General features: G+C 60.7%; 1 protein-coding gene across 1 annotated transcript; it reads left to right on the top strand.

Annotated features, from left to right (window-relative positions):
* Window positions 1-13,550: 13,550 nt before the first annotated feature.
* Window positions 13,551-18,325, top strand: IRX1 (iroquois homeobox 1). The gene is made up of 4 exons (XM_056135187.1): window positions 13,551-13,986; window positions 16,490-17,507; window positions 17,670-17,736; window positions 17,906-18,325. The coding sequence occupies exons 1-4, from the start codon at window positions 13,720-13,722 to the stop codon at window positions 17,961-17,963; spliced, it is 1,410 nt and encodes a 469-aa protein (XP_055991162.1). The 5' UTR covers window positions 13,551-13,719; the 3' UTR covers window positions 17,964-18,325.
* Window positions 18,326-20,699: the final 2,374 nt, after the last annotated feature.

The following is a 20,699-nucleotide window of genomic DNA, read 5'->3' as shown; positions in this document are numbered from 1 at the left end:
TGGCCATGATCCCAGAGTCTCAGAAACAAATCTCGGAATCCAAAGCTTCTGGCAGAAATGCGTCCTGTTCCTGCAATAGGTTACTGGCGCTGGGCCACTCCAGGTGGGAATAGGTTTCGTGCCTTGGCCTGTTCCCCCTGGCGGCCTGGTGACCACCATCCTCCAGAGGCCACTGGACAGTCAGGTTTGGGCCTGCAGTGACGAGACACACGGGGCCTCACCACATGAGGGTGGAGCCGACTCTTTCTCCCCATCCCATGGAGACCCTGAGTCACCGCCTACAAACGGCCTCTCTGGCTCCTGATCAAGCTGATTAATAGCCATGATACCGGAGACTCAGAAACAAATCTTGAAACCCAGTGGCTTTTGGCAGAAATGCATCTGGACTGCATACAAGGTGGCCGCCGGCTCAGAGCTTATTGGAAAGCCAGGTATGAGCTGGCGGTGACGGGGCAACTGCAGTCTCATGGGAAGGGGGGCGGTACTGGCTCATCCTTCATGCCCTACCGAGGTCACGAGTTGCCCCCCACAAGCAGTCTCTGGCATGGCCATGGCTCCAGAGGCAAAAGGACTTAATCCAGAACCCAGCAACTTGTGGCAGAAAAGTGAATGGACCATGCATTAAACTACAGCACCATGCCTCCTCGGGAGAGAAAGGGTGTTGCTCCCTTCCGCCTTTTTCCCCCCTGGCAGCAACATAGCCACCACCTCAGAGCTTACTGGAAAGCCAGGTATGAACCGGCGGTGAAGGGGCAACTGCAGTCCCATGGGAAGGGGACGGTACCGGATCGTCCTTCATGCCCTACCAAGGTCATGAGTTGCCCCCCACAAGCGGCTCTCTGGCACGGCTATGGCTCCAGAGGCAAAAGGACTTAGTCCAGAACCCAGAAGCTTGCAGAAGAAGAGTTAATGGACCATGTATTAAACTAGGGTGCCATGCCTCCTCAGGAGGGAAAGGGTGTTACTCCCTTTCGCCTCCCCCCCCCCCCCCCCCTGGCAGCGAGGTGGCCGCTGCCTCAGAGCTTATAGGAAAGCCAGGTATAAGGCAGCGGTGATGGGCAACTGCAGTCTCATGGGAAGGGGGGGCGGTACCGGCACGTCCTTCACAACCTACTGAGGTCAAGAGTTGCCCCCCACGAGCGGCTCTCTGGCACGGCCATAACACCAGACACACAGAAACCAATCTCATAATTATCTCGCTCTTTGCAGAAATACAAAATCGTGGCTGCGTGACATTATATGATTCTCATAACCAGCTACAGGTAAAGGTAAAGGTAAAGGCCCTCCCATTGATCGTCGATTTGCTCGAGCGGGCCCAGTAACATCTCCATTGGAGACTTTGTTGTTACTGTGTCTGGCATATCGAATACTCTCGGTAGCTTGCCGGGCTCTCCGAGAGGGGCGGAGGAATCGAACTCGGGTCGGCCATGTTGGCCGCTTGTAAGGCGAACGCCCTACCCGCTGTGCTATCGCTCCAGCCCAGAAAACAAAATATTTCACAATGCCTTTTCAGCAATTCTGATTGTTTGGGGGGAAATTTTAAACAATAATGGTGCATCTTTTGTCGAAATAATGAATGTAATCAACGTAGAGAAGAGTTAAATAGAAATCATCTGCCTCACAGGCATTCGGAGGGGTGGGAGGGGGGTATACTGGGGTTCTTGGTGGTGAAAAATGAGTACTGGTGAAGGGAAAGGTGTTTGATCATTGTATGACCGAGACTTAAACCTGAGAGCTTAGTAACTTTTCCCACAGCGATTCAATAAATAAATATAAAAAGGAAAAAAATAAATAAATAAAAATTAAGGTGGAATTCATGCCCAATTCAATCAGCTAATTAGTGGCCGAATAAATAGCAGTACTCCTACAAAAAAAAAGAATATGGAGTAAAGGATAAGAAGTAAGGATGTGGAGTAATGATGAGAGGTAAGGATGTGGAACAAGGATGAGGAGTGAGGATGGGGAGTAAGGACAGGGAGTAAGAATGGGGAGCAAAGATTAGGAGTAAGGATGGAAGTAAGGATGGGGAATGAAGATGAGGAGGATAAGGAGTAAGGATGAGGAGTAAAGGTAAGGAGGAAGGACAGGGAGTGAGGATGGGGAGTAAGTACAGGGAGTAATAAAGAGTAAGGATGGGGAGTAAAGACAGGGAGTAAGAATGGAGAGTAAGGACAGGGAGTGAGGATGGAGAGTAATGATAGGGAGTGAGGGTGTAGAGTAATAAGGAGTAAGGATGGGGAGCAAGGATGAGGAGTAAGGATGGGGAGTAATAAGAAGTGAGGGTGGGAAGTAAGGACAGGGAGTGAGGATGCAGAGTAATGATAGGGAGTGAGGGTGTAGAGTAATAAGGAGTAAGGATGGGGAGCAAGGATGAGGAGTGAGGATGAGGAGTAAGGATGAGGAGTAAGGATGAGGAGTGAGGACGGGGAGTAAGAATGGAGAGTAAGGACAGGGAGTGAGGATGGAGAGTAATGATAGGGAGTGAGGGTGTAGAGTAATAAGGAGTAAGGATGGGGAGCAAGGATGAGGAGGATGAGGAGTAAGGATGAGGAGTAAGGATGAGGAGTGAGGATGGGGAGTAAGAATGGAGAGTAAGGACAGGGAGTGAGGATGCAGAGTAATGATAGGGAGTGAGGATGTAGAGTAATAAGGAGTAAGGATGGGGAGTAAGGATGGGGAGCAAGGATGAGGAGTGAGGATGAGGAGTAAGGATGAGGAGTAATAAGAAGTGAGGGTGGGAAGTAAGGACAGGGAGTGAGGATGCAGAGTAATGATAGGGAGTGAGGGTGTAGAGTAATAAGGAGTAAGGATGGCGAGTAAGGATGAGGAGTAAGGATGGGGAGTAATAAGAAGTGAGGGTGGGAAGTAAGGACAGGGAGTGAGGATGCAGAGTAATGATAGGGAGTGAGGGTGTAGAGAAATAAGGAGTAAGGATGGGGAGCAAGGATGAGGAGTGAGGATGAGGAGTAAGGATGAGGAGTAAGGATGAGGAGTGAGGACGGGGAGTAAGAATGGAGAGTAAGGACAGGGAGTGAGGATGCAGAGTAATGATAGGGAGTGAGGGTGTAGAGTAATAAGGAGTAAGGATGGGGAGCAAGGATGAGGAGGATGAGGAGTAAGGATGAGGAGTAAGGATGAGGAGTGAGGATGGGGAGTAAGAATGGAGAGTAAGGACAGGGAGTGAGGATGCAGAGTAATGATAGGGAGTGAGGATGTAGAGTAATAAGGAGTAAGGATGGGGAGTAAGGATGGGGAGCAAGGATGAGGAGTGAGGATGAGGAGTAAGGATGAGGAGTAATAAGAAGTGAGGGTGGGAAGTAAGGACAGGGAGTGAGGATGCAGAGTAATGATAGGGAGTGAGGGTGTAGAGTAATAAGGAGTAAGGATGGCGAGTAAGGATGAGGAGTAAGGATGGGGAGTAATAAGAAGTGAGGGTGGGAAGTAAGGACAGGGAGTGAGGATGCAGAGTAATGATAGGGAGTGAGGGTGTAGAGAAATAAGGAGTAAGGATGGGGAGCAAGGATGAGGAGTGAGGATGAGGAGTAAGGATGAGGAGTAAGGATGAGGAGTGAGGACGGGGAGTAAGAATGGAGAGTAAGGACAGGGAGTGAGGATGCAGAGTAATGATAGGGAGTGAGGGTGTAGAGTAATAAGGAGTAAGGATGGGGAGCAAGGATGAGGAGTGAGGATGAGAGTAAGGATGAGGAGTAAGGATGAGGAGTGAGGATGGGGAGTAAGAATGGAGAGTAAGGACAGGGAGTGAGGATGCAGAGTAATGATAGGGAGTGAGGGTGTAGAGTAATAAGGAGTAAGGATGGGGAGCAAGGATGAGGAGTGAGGATGAGAGTAAGGATGAGGAGTAAGGATGAGGAGTGAGGATGGGGAGTAAGAATGGAGAGTAAGGACAGGGAGTGAGGATGCAGAGTAATGATAGGGAGTGAGGGTGTAGAGTAATAAGGAGTAAGGATGGCGAGTAAGGATGAGGAGTAAGGATGGGGAGTGATAAGTGAGGGTGGGAAGTAAGGACAGGGAGTATGGATGGGGAGTGAGGATGGGGAGTCATACGGTGTAAGGACGAGGAGTATGGATGGGGCGTGAGGATGGGGGCTAAAGGGCGGGTCTTCGGGAGGAAGGCGAATGGTCCCACATCTGCATGTCAGGCTGGGGTGGGTCCTTCTCAGAAGTCTCCATCAGTGGCCTGCTAGAAGGACCCTTAGCTTCGGGGGCGGGAGGAGTGGCCGGCTCAGCTGCCACAGTGCTCCTGAAGTCTCTCAGACCTGCGTCCGGACAGGTTGCAGATCCCAGCACGACCGATGCCTCGAGCAGCTCTGACACTCCCGGGCGTCTGCTCGGTGCCCTCTCTCCTGCAGGGACGCAACCCGCGCCCGGCTTCCTGGGTGCTCTGTCAGCATGGTGCCTGGCTTCGAGCGCCACGAGGAGCTCGGACCCCACGTGTCCGGGATGGAGCCCTGCAGCTCGCGCCTCCCTCCCTGCTGCGGGAGAAACTGCCAGACCCTTCTGGGAGCCAAATGCCACGTGCTTGAAGGGCAGGCGTGGCCCACAGGCGTGGGGCGTGCGTGCAATGAGTGGGCGGCGGGAGCCCTCGGGAACCCCGCTGTTTCCCCTGGGTCCGAGCTGCTGCTCCAACTTCAGGCCAGGCTGGAGCTGAGGGGATCCGGTGGGAGGATTCTGGCAGCCACCCTGGTAGCAGCGTCATGGGCCTCCCAGTTGGGCCACTGGACAGGCTGCAGTCTGGGTGGGGTGGCTGGTGCCTAGGGGAGACGGGCAAGCAGCAGATGCCCGCCACGCCAGGGAGCTCACTCCCAGGCAGTACCTGGGTATGACGTGGCCAGCCCTGAGTCTCACCCTGGGCTGGGATCTAGTGTGACCCTCGTGGTCCGCTCTGGGTGGCCATGTCATCTCTGTGAGCTGTGGGGAGGCCAGCCCGGGGCACCATCCTTGGAGGATGGGACGTGCAGGCGCCACTCATGGGCTCAGGTGAGCAGGTGGCATGCCTGATCCAAGGAGCCAAGGCTTATCCTGTAGGCGGCCGGGTCTCGGCCCGTTCCAGCGACTGTCCCTGCATGGCCAGCTGTGGAGGAACTTCCCCTGGTGGGCTGCTGGGCAGAGAGACTGGAAAAGCAAGTCCAGGTGGGTGCAGGGCCGCAGGGAAGAGGAGGAGCCCAGGAGATACTCAGGTCAGCTGCCACGGAGCCACGGGGCCCGCACTGAGCCTTCAGACTGCTACAGGACCCACACCAAGCCCCCAGACTGCCACGGGGCCACGGGGCCCACACTGAACCCCCAGACTGCTACAGGGCCATAGGGCCCACACTGAGCCCCCAGACTGCCACAGGGCCACGGGGCCCGCAATGAGCCCCAGACTGCCATGGGACCCGCACTGAGCCCCCAGTCTGCCACAGGGCCACAGGGCCAGCGGACTCGGTGTGGGGGCTTGGTCAGAGCCCCCCATGCCTCAGCAACTGCTGGCCCAGGGAGGAGCTGGGTGCTGAGCGGCAGAACCTGATGGCCACTCTCGGGCAGGAGGGCAGAGGAAAGGCCGGGAGAGCGCTCCAGCCGTGCCCGACGCAGCGTTGGTGGGGGTCTCTGCACAGGAAGTCGCTTGGGTATTTAGACAGAGAGGGCACAGACACTGCTCAGAGCAGTCCTGGGGTGTGTCCCAGGGGATGGGGGACAAGGGGAAGGGGCAGGGATGGGTGTCAGGAGCAGGGCTGCCTCTGCCACCTGCCGTCTTGGGGTAGGCCAGGCCCAGTGTTGGGAGCAGGCCCTCGGGCTGGGCCGGGTCATGTGCGTGGTGCCTCCTGCGGCCCCCAGCCCCAGCACTGCGGGCAGGTGCCAGGCCCTCAGACAAACCACTTCTCGTAAGCCTGAAGAGTGTCGCACAGCCCTGCCTGTCCCGTCTTCCCCAGATGCCTCTGCCCCCGCAGCCTCACCCCCTGCCGAGGGGGTCTGCAGCGTTAGGCAGCCGCAAAGGCTGGGGTGGGGGGACAGCTGCTGCCCCTGGGCACAGAGTGAGCCGCAGGTCTGGCTTACTTGGCCCCCCAGTGAGTGAGCTGCCCCTGTCCAGTCCCTGGACCCTGGGGTGCTGCAGAACTTTGTCCGGGGTGCCGTGAAAACACTTGCTGGACGGCCTGGGCCGATGCCTTCTCTGGCCCTGTGTCTAGATGGACCCAAGGCCTGGCCACTGCTGGTCCCTGATTCACATGCAAATGGTCCCGTGAGGGCAAGTGGGCGCGCCCCTGCAGGAGCCCTGCTTATTGCCGGCCACTGACCCACTGTCCCCCGAGACCGGGCGGCCACCAGCAGGCCTGCATCCGGCTGCCACGAGGGGCGGGACTCGGGGTTCACAAGGGAAGGTTGCTTAGAGGCGCCTGGACGTGTGGCCTGGTGTGGCCTCTTTGTCCTGGTCTGGAGGTCTGGGAGGCTTTGCCCCCTCTTGCTTCCCTCCCCTTGCGTCTGAAGGAGGGGGGACCTGGGCCCCAGGACCCCCACTCTGGGCCGTCCTGGTGGCAGCCCCACTCCCCAGAGCCCCACGGAGGCAGCTTAGCCCACTCGGACCTCCGCAGCCCTGGGGTTCTGTCCTGCAGAACGGCCCTGCGGGGTGGCAGCCAGCACGGGCGGGGAGGGGCCCGGCACCCCAACAGGCCTCTGGGCCGCACCACGAGTGGCCCTGAGTGCAGAGCCAAGAGCTGGCCCCAAGCACTGGGTGTGGCCCAAACACTGCCCAAGCAAAGCACAGAAAGAGACGAAGGGCAAAGGCCGGCCCTGGGCGGTGCCAGGGTCACTCCCACTCCCAGGGCCCCGGGGACCAGTGTGGACTCCAGCAGAGAGACGGTGCACACACACATGCACACAGGCACACACACACAAACACACAGGGACCTGAGATACGGCGGGCCATCCCGGCCTCAGGCAGCGTCTGGTGGTCTAGGAGATCCCGGGGAGGCGGCCACACACGTGACCCAGCACCCGCAAACCCCCCAAGAAAGTGCCACCTGGCCTAAGGGCCAACATCCAGCAGGAGGCGCGGGACCAGGGGCACCTGCCTCTGTCCCCAACAGCTGGCACTGTCCGGGAGGACGCGGGACCCACCAGGGAGGCACCGAGTGTGCGGCGGGGAGGGACGCCTTCTCCCCACTGAGCCCACTGCTGTCAGAGCAGCAATCTCAGTATCCCCCCACACACATTCACTCACACACACTCACTCACACTCACTCACACATACACTCACAATCACACTCATTCACACACTTATAAACACACACTTACTCACACACACACACAGATACACACTCACTCTTATAAACACTCACACACTCACACACTTATAAACACACACACTCATTCACACACTCACAAACACACCCATACACTCACTCACACACTCAGACACACACACTCACACACTCACACATACAACACACTCACACGCACTCACATACACACTCACTCACACTCACGCACAACACACACTCACACTCTCACACACTTATAAACACACTCACACTCATTCACACACTCACAAACACACCCATACACTCACTCGCACTCACACACTCACACTCACAACACACACACATAAACACACTCTCACACACTCACACACTCACACATACAACACACTCACATGCACTCACATACACACTCACACTCACTCACAACATTCACACACTCACATTCACACACATACACACACTCACACTCACAACACACAAACACACTCACACACATACACACACTCACACACACTCACACTCACAATACACACATAAACACAGTCACACACGTAACACACACACTTAAACACATACACACATAAACACACACTCACACACACTTAAACACACTTACACACATAAACACACACATAAACACACTCTCACACACACTCACACACTCACACACACTCACACACAACACTCTCACACGCACACACTCACACACTTAAACACATGCTCACACACATAAACACACACTCACACATAAATACACAAACACACTTACACACACTAACTCACACTCACACACTCACATATACACTTACACACTCACACACAGACTCACACACATACACACATGCATACTCGCTAATACTCATGTTCACACACACTCACACAAACACACTAACTCACACACATTCACTCACACACTCACACACACACTCCCTCACCCACACACTCACGCACACTCATTCACACTCACACACTCACACTCCCTCACCCACACTCACGCACACTCATTCACACACACTCACACTCACACACATACACACATACTCACACACTAAGACACACTCACTCCCACACACTCATTCACAGCACATTCCCAGCTCAGGTGAAAACCAGGGACTGAAAAAGAAACAAAGTTACTCACTCTCATCAAAGCGTTACATTTCCCCTTAAATATCCACCCAACACTATACTAATAGTAATTAATATTTATGTGACCATGGTCCCTGAGCTTGCAATTAAAGTCAATTATTTGATGAATGAAATATTAATGGAAATGACAGTGAATTCAAGCTAGTGGTCTGCGACGTATTTCCTCTCCTTCCCCTGATCTCCCACATTCTCTGCTGAGGTGCAATTCCCTCCCCCGTCCCCACCCCCAGAGGCACACCCTGCCCCCACTCAGCTGGGACACCCTCTGTCCTTACCCAGGGACACCCTCTGTCCTTACTCGATACCCACTGTCCTTACTTGGACACCCTCTGTCCTTACTCAGATACCCTCTGTCCTTACTCGATATCCTCTGTCCTTACTTGGACAGCCTCTGTCCTTACTCAGACACCCTCTGTCCTTAGTCGATACCCTATGTCCTTACCCAGGGACACCCTCTGTCCTTACCTGGATACTCTCTGTCCTTACTCGATACCCTCTGTTCTTACCCAGGGACATCCTCTGTCCCCATGCGTGCAGGAGGAGAAGCTGCAGCCACCACACCCCAGAAGCTGGGAAAGGACATTGATGTCCAGAAGCTCTCAGGTCTCTCAGGTGAGAGGGCAACAGGGCCACGGGGCCTCCCTGGAGGGACACTGGCCTTAGGAAGGCCCCGGGAACTGCTTCCAGGGCCCAGAGTGAGGTTCACAGGCCATGTCCTGGCAGCAGAGCTTTCCAGAACATCCTGTGGCAGCCAGGCGAACAAGCTTGGGCAGTGGCCAGGGGACCCCCGACGGCTCTCTTTCTGGAAGGGTCATCACTACAGGACAGAGACCAGATAGCCCCTTGCAAACCAGAAAATTCAGCGTGCACAGGCACACACGCATGCACACACACATGAACACAGCTGAAGCTGGCGGCAGTGTGCGCTCGTAGAAACACATGAGGCTCCCTCCACCCGAGGGCAAGGGGCCTTCACGCCTGGAAGCCCCTGGTCTACTTCCGGGGCAGGACGGGATCGAGCCACACACTTGGCTGGAGGAGGCCTCAGTTAAGCCGCCTGCTCGGCTCCCGCAAACAAGGCGGCCCACCTTTCAGACAAATAATTCATTAGGTAATTAAATTCAAGTGAGATTGTGCTAATTAAATATACATTGCCGTGGAATCATAATTCCTGTGAGCTGTGTTAGAAATGAATGCTCACTTATTCCCGACAAAAAGGAAAGCTTAAGAAAGCTCCTGGGTGGCCGGAGGGATAGACTGAGATGGACCCCCAGGGTGGGGGGGTCATCATTTCAGCCGGGAAGGCGGGGGCTGGAACTGGCCTCAGCCTGCAGACCTGAGCAGTCTGGAGCCTGGACTTGGGGTCTGGGAGGAGCTGGGGTCGAGTGGCTGGAACACCCACCACCCTTCCCAGCTGCTCAGTTACTGGTGTCTGAGCACCCACACGCCAGACCTAGGGGCCAGTCAGCCCACAGCCCCGCCCGGCCCCAGCGCCGAGCGGAACGAGGGTGCAGCGCCCAGAGGTGGCTCGGGCCGGCGGCTCCAGCTGGCCGAGATCCGGCCCCCAGCTGTGCAGCGCCTCTCGCTTGTCAGACGCGCGTGTCCGGGTGACGGGGAGCCGACAGCTACACCTGTACTGGAGAACAGACAGCGCCGGGCTCCGTGAGGGCATTGATTCGGAGAGGATGAAATACAAACACAAACTAATTAAAAACTGCATAATGGACCCCTACGGGAACCAGGCGAGAAACAAATAAATAAGGGTGCAGCTGGCGGGCGCACCTCTGCCCCCAAGCAACGGGCTGGTGACATCGAATCAGAACACGGATCCCCTCGGCCCCGAGCCGAGCAACCGCAGCCATGATGGAAATGAGGTGCTTAATTAAAGGGGGGGTCATAAAATATTCACGCGGGCGCGCGCGAGGGATTCTCTTCCCGCCACACTCCCGGCCGCACGGCCTGCCCTCTGCTTCTGCAGCTCTGGGGTCTGGTGGTGCCCACCCACTGCCTCTTCCTGTCCACCTGTCTCCCTGGCACCTGCTGGACCTCCTTCTTCCTACCCCTTCTCTCAGGGGGCACCTGGCCTGCTCTTCTGAGGCCCCCCACAGCTCTCACTCCGGACCCCGTCAGTGCCTGGCATCAGCTGCGAGTCCCACAGGGGTCTCTGGCTGCAGGTCACTCCCTGGGGGGCTCTGCGGGACCACCTGGGGCTGCAGAAGCCCAGCTTCCCACCTGCAGTCAAAGGTCACTGAAAAGCACCCCTTGACCAGGCCTCTCCCCAGGGTCAAGCAATTCCCTCGTTGGGATCCTGGGATGGGCGAGGGGCGGTCTGGGGGCAAGGGCAGTCCATGCCATCAGTGAGCAAGCTGGTGCAGATGTGAGGGGCTGCGGCAGCGTGGGGTCCACTGTCCAGGGCCCAAAAGTCTGCAACCAACTTCCCACGAAGGGTTCCAAAGTCCTCCAGGTCCAGATGACCGGATCCCCTTCTGCAACGCACCCTGAGGTGTCCAGCCCTCCTCCTCGGCCATGTCAGGGCATGCAAACACATACACATGTTGCACACAAGTCTGGTCATGTATGCGTAGACAGACCCATACATGTGCATGCTAAGCCTGTGCATGTAAGCACATTCAAACTCACATGTGCACGGACCCATATACACATACGCATACCCATATGCACACGTGCACATACACACACACATATATAGCCATGTATACACTCACTCACAGGGCTGGAGCGATAGCACAGTGGTAGGGCGTTCGCCTTACAAGCGGCCAACATGGCCGACCCGAGTTCGATTCCTCCGCCCCTCTCGGAGAGCCCGGCAAGCTACCGAGAGTATTCGATATGCCAGACACAGTAACAACAAAGTCTCCAATGGAGACGTTACTGGGCCCGCTCGAGCAAATCGACAATCAATGGGAGGGCCTTTACCTTTACCTTACCTTACACTCGCACATGCACAACACATCTGCACAAGGAACCCAGGTATATACACACATCTGCACATATATATGCACCTAAACACAACACACATAAGTAAAAACCATGTATGTGCTCTACACATACATGCATATTCCTCACGTGCATACACGCACCCATACAGGAACATACATGTACACATACAGACCTGCATACACCTATGTATGCACACAAACATACATGTGCACATACCATGTATGCACACAGGCTTGCACGTGCAGGCACAGGACATGCATGCTATATGCACATCCATGTACACATGTGCACACACCCACTGATGAACATAGGCAACAAGTGCACACACACTGGTGTGCTGGTCATGCATGTACACACCAGCGCACAGGGTGCACGTACAGATCTCTGGATGCACACATGCATACAAGATATTCGTGTAACTCCCGTGCGTGTCCCTGTGTACACACAAGCACACATTCTCACACCCATGTATGCACACACATTCACACATACACTGAAGGCCCATCCGGGCTCACCTGAGTCCAGCGGCCCAGCGCAGGCTCTCAACGGGCATTCATCTCTGCAGGGTCACAGGCCTCTGGGCGGTGCCAGGCTGACACTAGCTGTTCTGGACTCCTGTGCCCCCAGGCCAGGTGGGAGCCCTGCCTGAGTCTCCAGTGGGGCCCAGAGGCTCTGCCCAGTGCTGCGGGACCTCCTGTCCGGGGGCCAGGCGGGGCAGGGCAGGGGTGCTGGTCAGCAGAGGCTGGGTGCCCCCTCCAGGTGTCTGAGTTCTGCATTGTCCCAAGCTGCTCTGGGGGCCTTTCTGGCTGGCCCGAGGTAAGCAGCCTCCTTGGGGTTCTCCCTGGCTGGCCTTTCTGGGGGGCTTCTCTGGCTGGGGGGGGGGGGGAGCACAACCTCCCTGGCTGGCCAGGGGTGGGCAGCCTCCTTGGGGAATGTTGCCCATCATCCTCCATTCTGGGGTCTGGGTCAGAGCTGAGGCGAGGGCAGCAGGAAACCTGCCCACTGCCTTGGGCAGGACGGTCACCAGTGGCCACCTCCCAGGGCCCTTCCACTCACCTGCCCATGTCCTGAGCCCCTACGTCTTTCCCTGACCCTGGGGAGGTCCCATGCCCCAAGCCGGGGCTGTCCCCTCCACCCCTGCCTTTGCGACCATGCAGGGGACGTTTCTTAGGGGTGTCACCTCAGATCCAGGTCACACTGTCCGGCTTATCTCACCTGTTTGCCTATTGGCGTGTGGCCACAGGCTGGCCGCCACACAGCCAGGCGGCACTGGGTGGGGGGGGGAGGGAGGGGCTCGGAGGGGGCGGCCCAGGGCCCACCTGTCCCCCACAGGCCCCCATTTATGGCGAGGGAGGAAGCCAGGGTCGCGGGGCTGGGGAAGAGAGACAGGAAGGAATCAGTGGAGAGCAATGAAAGGAGGCCGCGGAGGAGCTGGTAATTAGTAATTACTATTATGGGCCTTATTGGTGCTAATTACAGGCAGGGCTGGCGTGTCTGTCCCCAGGCTCCGCGGTGGGGAAACCGGGCCTTCCTGTGGGCCTGGGAACCTCGGTTCCCACGCAGGGGCGGGAACTCGGGGGCGGGGGTCGCTGCGGGGCTGGGGAGAGCGGCCTGGGAGCCGGTCGACGGGCCTAGGGTTCCGCGGGCCCCGGCTGTCCTCTGTGTCCGGGGGGACGCCGCCTGGGGCCACGTGAGACCGGGGGTCGTGGCTGGGGGCCACCCGCGAGGCCGGGGTCTGCCAAGGGGTCCTGGCGCCCGCGGTGTTCCCGGGACACCCGTTGCCGGGCGGCAGAGGTGGCGGCGGCGGCGCCCCGGCGTCCAGCCCTGGGGGTCTGCTCCTGGCACAGGCGGACAGGGGCGTGCGCAGGTGGCGAGGGGCGCGCGGGCCGCTCTCGGCAGGGACGAAAGGCCTAGCGGTGGCCGAGCGCCTGGTCCCGCGGGTCCCGCGCGCCGGCCCGGGCTCCCCCGCGCCCTCCGAGTTCGGAGCCGGGGCCCGCCCGGCGCGCGCAGGGACCCTCTGCCCGGTGCCCGCCGCCCGGGGCCGCTGCCCACCCGAGGTGCGCGCGGAGCTGGGCGCGGGCGGCGGCGGGGCCGGGGTCGGGCGGGCCGAGCGGGGCGCGCGCCCGGCGCGGCGAGGAGGGGGGCGGTGGCGCGGGCACCACGTGCTCGGGGGCGGCGCGCGGGGCGGGGGCCGGGGCGGGGCCGGCGCTCGAGGGGCTGCCAATCACCGCATCAACTTCAAATTGGGTCCGAGCGCCCCGCCGCCGAGCCCAGGGCGGCCGCCGCAGTCGGCGCGCGAGCGCGGAGCAGCAGCCACCGGCCCCGCGCGCCCTCCCCGGGGCCCGCGTCCGCGGACATGTCCTTCCCGCAGCTGGGCTACCCGCAGTACCTGGGCGCCGCGGGGCCCGGCGCCTACGGGGCCGAGCGCCCGGGGGTCCTGGCGGCCGCCGCCGCCGCCGCCGCCGCCTCGTCGGGCCGGCCGGGCGCGGCGGAGCTGGGCGCGGGCGCGGGCGCGGTCACCTCGGTGCTGGGCATGTACGCGGCGGCCGGGCCGTACGCCGGCGCGCCCAACTACAGCGCCTTCCTGCCCTACGCCGCCGACCTCAGCCTCTTCTCGCAGATGGTGAGTGCGCGGGGGGCGCGCGGGGGGCCTGGGCGGCGCGCCGGGGGCGCGGGGGGCGCACGGGCCGGGCCAGCTTCGAGGCCGCGGGAGCCCCAGGCCGCACTGGCCGGCGCCCCGGGCCGGGGCTGTCGTGGACTCCCAGTCCGGGATCCCCCCCCCCCCGCGACCCCCACCTCGGGCTCCGGGACCCGGTGTCCCCCGCGCGGACCGGACGCTTGGAGTCGGGTCGGCGCTGGCCTCGGGGAGCCCCGGCGGACGCGCGTAGTCGCCGGGTGAAAGGCTTCGTAACAATGGGGTCGCCCGGGGCCTGGCCCGAGGGGCTCGTCGGAGGCGCCGGTGCCCTCGGCAGGTCTTAAAACGGAATAATAGGAAAGGCCGGTGGCGATCCGAGCGGGCGATCGGAAAACCGTTGGCTCCGACTTTCGGGAGTTGCCAAAGTTTTCCAGTCTTTCTGCGGGAACGGAAAGCGCGCTGGGCCCGCGGCGTCACCTCACCGCGGCGCGGGCAAGCGGGGCCCCCCGATCCCCGCCTCGGGCTTGCACTCGGGGGTCCGCGAGCCTCGCTCGGGCCAGCGGGTCGGGCAGCGGGGTTGCGGGCGCGCCGGGGGCGCGCGTCACCCTCGGGCCGAGTCCCCTCCGCGGACGCGTGCCTCGGACCCCTTCCCAGCGGCCCGAGGCTCCCAGCCGCCCTCCCGCAGGAGAAGCTGGAGCCGGCCGCAGCCAGGCCGGCCCGAGCAGAGGCCGCTTCGCGCCCCGGGAACTTGCCCCGTAGTTTTGAGCATAAGCCGGTTTCTCAGGCCGGCCAGGCCGCCCTCAGTCCGCTGGCTTGGGGGTGGGGGTGGGGGGCAAACCTGCACCCATTTTAATGGGGGGGGGGGTGCCTGGAAAGTGATGAGACATTGACAAGGTCGCCTTTCGGAAGGAATTCTCGGCCGAGGAGAGGCCCACATAGCTCCCTCACAATTGCAATCAAAATAATTAACGAAACTGCAATGTACGTTCTGCAAAGGTTAGGCAAAAAACAAAACAAAAAAAACAAACCCAAAGGCCGAACAACATAGAACGAAATCTCCCAGAGAAGCCCGGGCTGGTTGTTCTCTCTCCCACATAGACACTCTGAGAAATCCACCTTTTCTAACTTCGTGGCAGTCAGCGAAGTTCTCTGCTAGCCCAGCAACTGGACAATTTTTCCGTGGCGGATTATAATTTTTAACGGCAATTTTGAGTCAGCTGTGTGTCAATCGGGGAGGCCCGTGTGTATAGGGGTGGGTGGGAGATCCACCTCAATGTTCTGTTTTTGCATTGATTTTTGGAGGGATGGGGAAGGGAGCTTTTAAAAGATTGAGGGAATGCGATCTAAAATAACCTTAAAGAGGTGTGTGTGTGTGTGTGTGTGTGTGTGTGTGTGTGTGTGTGAGTCTCTGTGTGTGTGACCTTCTTGAACTCTTCCTTCTGTTCTTGGAAAGTCAGCTAAATCCAAACCGTGATTCGAGGCCTAAATTTCCATGCCCACTTCTGGTGCGTATTTAGAGTACAAAGATAAAATTGCGAGTGAATGTCTGTCGGGGCAATTTATGGTAATAATGAGGCCTAATGAGGTTGTTAGAAAGATAAAACGTTATTTACCCAAAAACCTGATGGGATAATTTGACTTGCTGTGTTTTACTACTGATGATAAAAAGAATATTGATTGCAAATAAATCACGGCCTCTAAATGCCGGCTGTTTGTGCAGCCCACTTGGTAGGAGGAAGGATCGAAAGCAAACTTTGAGCTAAGTGGCAGGGAAGCCGCCTGGGAACGGGTGCGGCTCCGGATCCCCCTGCCGCTGGCCCTGCGTTAATATTTTACTTCTTAAGCCTCCTTTTGTATTTAAAAATCAAAAGGTGTTTAACTGCGGTCTTTGATGGCAGTGTTAAAATTTTAAATGCCGGGTCGCTGATACGCTGGGTTCTGTGTGAACCAGGCATTATATGCAGATGAATCTGGGCCCTTAGAGCTTGCTTTCGTTTTAAATTACTTCGGGATTTAGGCCCCAGGAAAAGAAAAACTGGGTGGTGCCTTCCTTTGGGGCAGGCTTGAGGGAGAGAGGGAGCTTGGGCCGTGTGGCCTTCCCGTTTGGAGATAGTTTTTCTGTGCTCTGCCGAGAGCTTTCCCCCTCGCTGGTGTGAGTGGAACCCAGGGGTTGGGGCTGAGTGTCTGGATTTGGGGGTAGGAGCCCCCGAGCCTCACCGGGGACCTGCTAGGGAAGGTTTGATGATGGCATACAGAGAGATGCCCTGTTTTTGGAACTTCTCCTGGAGTGACAAAATGGTCTGTTAGAAGGTCTGGGATTTGTGGGAGCAGGTTCCGAGTTGGCAGGGGTCGGGCAGCTCCCAAGTCAGTGCATTAGGAGGCCCTTCCTGCTGGGCACAGCCGCTGACCTTTTGGGGGGACTCATCTCTCTCTCTCTCTCTCTCTCTCTCTCTCTCTCTCTCTCTCTCTCTCTCTCTCTCTGTGGCTGCAGGGCTCCCAGTATGAACTTAAGGACAACCCCGGGGTGCACCCTGCCACCTTCGCTGCCCACTCTGCACCCGCCTACTACCCCTATGGGCAGTTCCAGTACGGGGACCCGGGGAGGCCCAAGAACGCGACGCGGGAGAGCACCAGCACGCTCAAGGCCTGGCTGCAGGAGCACCGCAAGAACCCCTACCCCACCAAGGGCGAGAAGATCATGCTGGCCATCATCACCAAGATGACCCTCACGCAGGTCTCCACCTGGTTCGCCAACGCGCGCCGGCGCCTCAAGAAGGAGAACAAGGTGACGTGGGGCGCGCGCAGCAAGGACCAAGAGGACTGCGGCGCGCTCTTCGGGAGCGACACAGAGGGGGAGCCCGAGAAGGCTGAGGACGACGAGGAGATCGACCTGGAGAGCATCGACATCGACAAGATGGACGAGCACGACGGTGACCAGAGCAACGAGGACGACGAGGACAAGGCCGAGCCCCCACGCGCGCCCGCCGTGCCCCCCGTGCTCTCCCGGGACCCCGGCTCGCCGCTGGCGGCCGCCGACGCCCTCAAGCCCCAGGACTCGCCCCAGGGCCTGGCCAAGGAGGGAGCCGAGCCGGGCAGCACGCGCCTGCTGAGCCCGGGCGCCGCCGCGGCCGGCCTGCAGGGCGCCGCGCACAGCAAGCCCAAGATCTGGTCCCTGGCCGAGACGGCCACGAGCCCCGACGGCGCGCCCAAGACCTCGCCGCCGCCGCCGCCCGCCGCGCACGCGGGCGCACCCCTGCAGCACCCCGCCTTCCTGCCCAGCCACGGACTGTACACTTGCCACATCGGCAAGTTCTCCAACTGGACCAACGGCGCCTTCCTGGCGCAGGGCCCGCTGCTCAACGTGCGCTCCTTCCTGGGCGTCGGCGCGCCCCACGCCGCGCCCCACGCGCCGCACCTGCCCGTGCCGCCGCCGCCGCCGCCCCTCGCCGTGGCCGCCGGGGCGCTTCACGGGGACAAAGGCTCGGCCCGCAGCAGCCCGGCGCTCCCAGGTACTCCGGCAGCCCCGGGCGCCCGGGCCGGGGCTAGGGCGGGGTCGGGGCCCCCTCCCCCCGCAGTCGGGGTCGGAGCGCGGGCCCGCGAGCGCGCGGGAGGAGGGGGGCGCGCGTGCTGGCGCCTCCGGGGTCCCTAACGCTCTGCCTCTGCCCTCCTAGAGAGAGACCTTCCCCGGCCCGACTCGCCGGCGCAGCAGTTAGCGCCCTTCCAGCCGCTGCGGGACAAGTGAGTGACCCCGTGCCGGCACCCAGGGGAGGGGGCTTTGGGGCCGGGGGGAGGGGCGGGGGGCGGGGGGGGGGGGCGGGCGCGCGGCCTTTCTCCGCAGCCGGGAGCCGCGAGGGCCTTGGCGGCCGCGTCCCGAACTGACCGCGGTGTCCCTGTCTCCTCCCCGCAGCTCCCTGGCCCCGCCCGAGGGCGCGCCGCGGATCCTCGCCGCCCTCCCCTCCGCCTGATCCGGGGTGGCCTCTTCACTTCTGCGGGGGGAGGGGGGAGGTGCGGGAGGGGGGGCGGGAGGAACGAAGACGAATATTCGCCACTGCGGAGACGGGACAGTTCGGCCACGACCACCGAGACCGCCCCGGGCCGGGCCGCGCGGCCCCAGCCGAGGCCCCGGCGGTGGCTCCCGCGCGCGCTGGCCACCCTTGGTTCGGTAATTGCCCCAAGTGCTGTGTCTTTTTTTTTTTTCCTTTCTGTATATAGAGTGATTTCAGATTGTACATAGCGCATCAGCGAACTGGTCTAAATCATATATTTTTGTCTAATAAACTAAATGAAATGGTAACGCGCCGCCGCTGCTGTGTGCCGCGTGGACTCGGGCTGGCCGCGCGTCTCCCCTGGCTGGCGCGGCCGGTCCGCGCGCCCGGTCCCGGCCGACCTGGCTGTCCGCACACTGACCGGCCGCGCTTCCCAGGCCGGGCAGCCGCAGAAGGACCCCTCCCCCTCCCCCCATGGTGCTTCGCGAAGGAGAATGTAGCATTTGAAATCGATTTCGAACGTGTGGCCGCTTTTGTGGGGACGCGAGTCCCAGAATGCGCTGGGACGGATCCGTTGGTGATTCGGGGCGATCGAGCGCGCGGGATTCCAAGGCGCCGCCGGGCCGGGGCGGGGGGCGCTGCGAGGGGAACGCGGGGGCGCGCAGGGGCTCTGGGCAGCCGCTGCCTTAGAGTGGGCGCGGCGAGCCGGCTGGGCTGGGGGTCGCGGGATCCCCGGGCGCGCGCGCAGCGGAGGGTGCTGCGGGGTATCCCCAGGCGGGGCGGCGCGGCGCGCTGCGAGCACCGGGTGGGAACGGGCGTCCGGCTCCCCCCACCCTGCGCTTTCCAGCCCTCCCCCTGGGTCCCGGTGGTGGCGAGGGCCGGTCAGCGAGGAAAGGCGGCGGCCCCCGCGCTCCTCTCCGGCCGGCAGCCCCGCCGCGGCCCGGGCCGGGGCAGCGAGCGCGGGCAGCGGGTCAGTCGGCCGGTGACCGCCGGTCGGTCCTCGGAGCAGCGGCCTCGCGGACCGATGGACGTTCTCGGCGCGCCCTCTATGGGCCGAGAGCGCGCGGGGCCGGGGCTCCGAAGCGCCGAGCGCGTCCCTGCGCCGACCTGGGGGTGGGTGGGGGCGGGGGTCTCTGGGCAGTCGAGGGCGCGGCCCTGGCGGGTGCTGGAAAAACCCCCGGCCCGCGGCGCGCGAGGTGGAGCTTGGCAGCGCTTCCCGGGCAGAGTTGCGGGCTGCTGTGTGTGTGTGTGTGTGTGGGGGGGGGGTCCGTCTAGGTGCCTTCCCGGCTCCTTGGTGCGCAGAGAATCAGGGGGCACCCGTCCCAGCCAGAAGTGACGTTCCCCCCTGCGGAAGCTCTAGGCCTGGGGATCTGGGGTGATTCTGGAAGGGGCTGGGATGTGGCCCCCCTTCGCCCGGCCTGCTGTTGTACCCAGGGCCGAGTTTGCGGATGCCACTGTTGCCTTGGGATTTCTGGTGCCTGCCGCGCTCCCGGAGCCTGTGGCTGGGCTGGCAGGAAGGAGGCCTGACTGGGCTGCGCAGTCCACTGCTCAGCTGCGGGCACCCAAATCCTGAAATGTCTGGGGCAGGCAGAGAACCTTCTCGTGCCTGGCCAGCGCCGACCCCGGCAGGCTGTGGGATTGTGTGTAAAGTGCTCTCCAGCCACCGGGGTGGGGAAGGAGGGTCCTGTGGCCATTGTCCCCAAGGCCTCCTGAGGTCTGTGTCTGGGAACAGGCTCTCGCAGAAGGTCCTCTGGGCTGGGACAGGGCTCACTCGTGGTGTGCGGCGGGGGGCGAGGGGGCACTTGGAGCTCAGCCCCCTGCCTGCCTAGTTCAGGTGGGGTGTTGGTGGCCCCATCTCTCCTGGCCCGGGTCTCTGTGACCCGTGATGGCCCCTCCCTCCGTCAGTGGCGGCGGCAGGCGTTATCTTGTCTGAGCGGGGAGCGGGTGTGTGTATCTGGGTTTCCGTGGATGATGCTGACAAACGCGCCATTGCTGTGGCTCCCAGGGGTGAGTCCTGCCCTGGAGTTTCCTAGACCGTGGCAGTGCGGGGGAGGGGTGGGTGGGCAGGGGCTCTTTCCCAATCCCCTCAGGCAGGATGACTGCAGCCTGGTGCTCCCGGTCAGCACCCCTGCTTCCCTTCTGGATAGTTCCAGGCGGCTGTGCCGTGGTTCTTCCAACACACAGGCATGGCCCTGAGGGGACAGCCAGGGCTCCCCAGGACACCGCAGTCCTCGTCTGGTCTGGGGAATGAGGGGCCACTGGCTGGTGGGAAGCACCCCACTGGGAGTCCAGACCCTGGCCATGTCTGCCCACCCCACTGCCCGGGCCACATCACATGGTATGCTGGGTAGCAGTTCCTGCCTCCTTGCCCCAGGTCTTGGGACACTGACCCCCAGGAATGCCCTGGAAGCCCCCCTTGGAAGATGTGGCTCCTACTGGGGGGTTGTGATCCTGGGAGCCAAGTTCATGGGGGTCACCACAGGCCACAGGTGGGTGAGCATGCTTAAGGGGAGGTCTGGAGAGGTAAGGGGCCCCGCCTCTGGCCACTCTTGGGCTCCCGCTGCACCCGGCCTGAGGCCAGGGAAGAGCCTTTGGGGGGAGCCTGAAGCAGCCGGCTGCATTGGAGACCCCCGGGCCGTTTCCTTGGCTTGGCTGCACCTCCCTGGAGTGCTGCGGAGAAGCAGCCGGTCTGGGACCCCCGAGAACAGTTTATTA

Source organism: Sorex fumeus, unplaced genomic scaffold (assembly GCF_029834395.1).
Source record: "Sorex fumeus unplaced genomic scaffold, SorFum_2.1 ptg000110l, whole genome shotgun sequence".
Lineage (NCBI taxonomy): Eukaryota > Metazoa > Chordata > Mammalia > Eulipotyphla > Soricidae > Sorex > Sorex fumeus.
Note: the sequence above shows the minus strand (reverse complement) of the source record. Positions and strands in the feature narration are given on the sequence as shown.

Excerpts from the sequence above, each read along its gene's own strand:
- IRX1 (XM_056135187.1), top strand. The coding sequence starts at position 13,720 with ATGTCCTTCCCGCAGCTGGGCTACCCGCAGTACCTGGGCGCCGCGGGG. Across the intron at positions 13,987-16,489 it reads TCAGCCTCTTCTCGCAGATG|GGCTCCCAGTATGAACTTAA; the intron begins GTGAGTGCGCGG and ends CTGTGGCTGCAG. Across the intron at positions 17,508-17,669 it reads CAGCAGCCCGGCGCTCCCAG|AGAGAGACCTTCCCCGGCCC; the intron begins GTACTCCGGCAG and ends CTGCCCTCCTAG.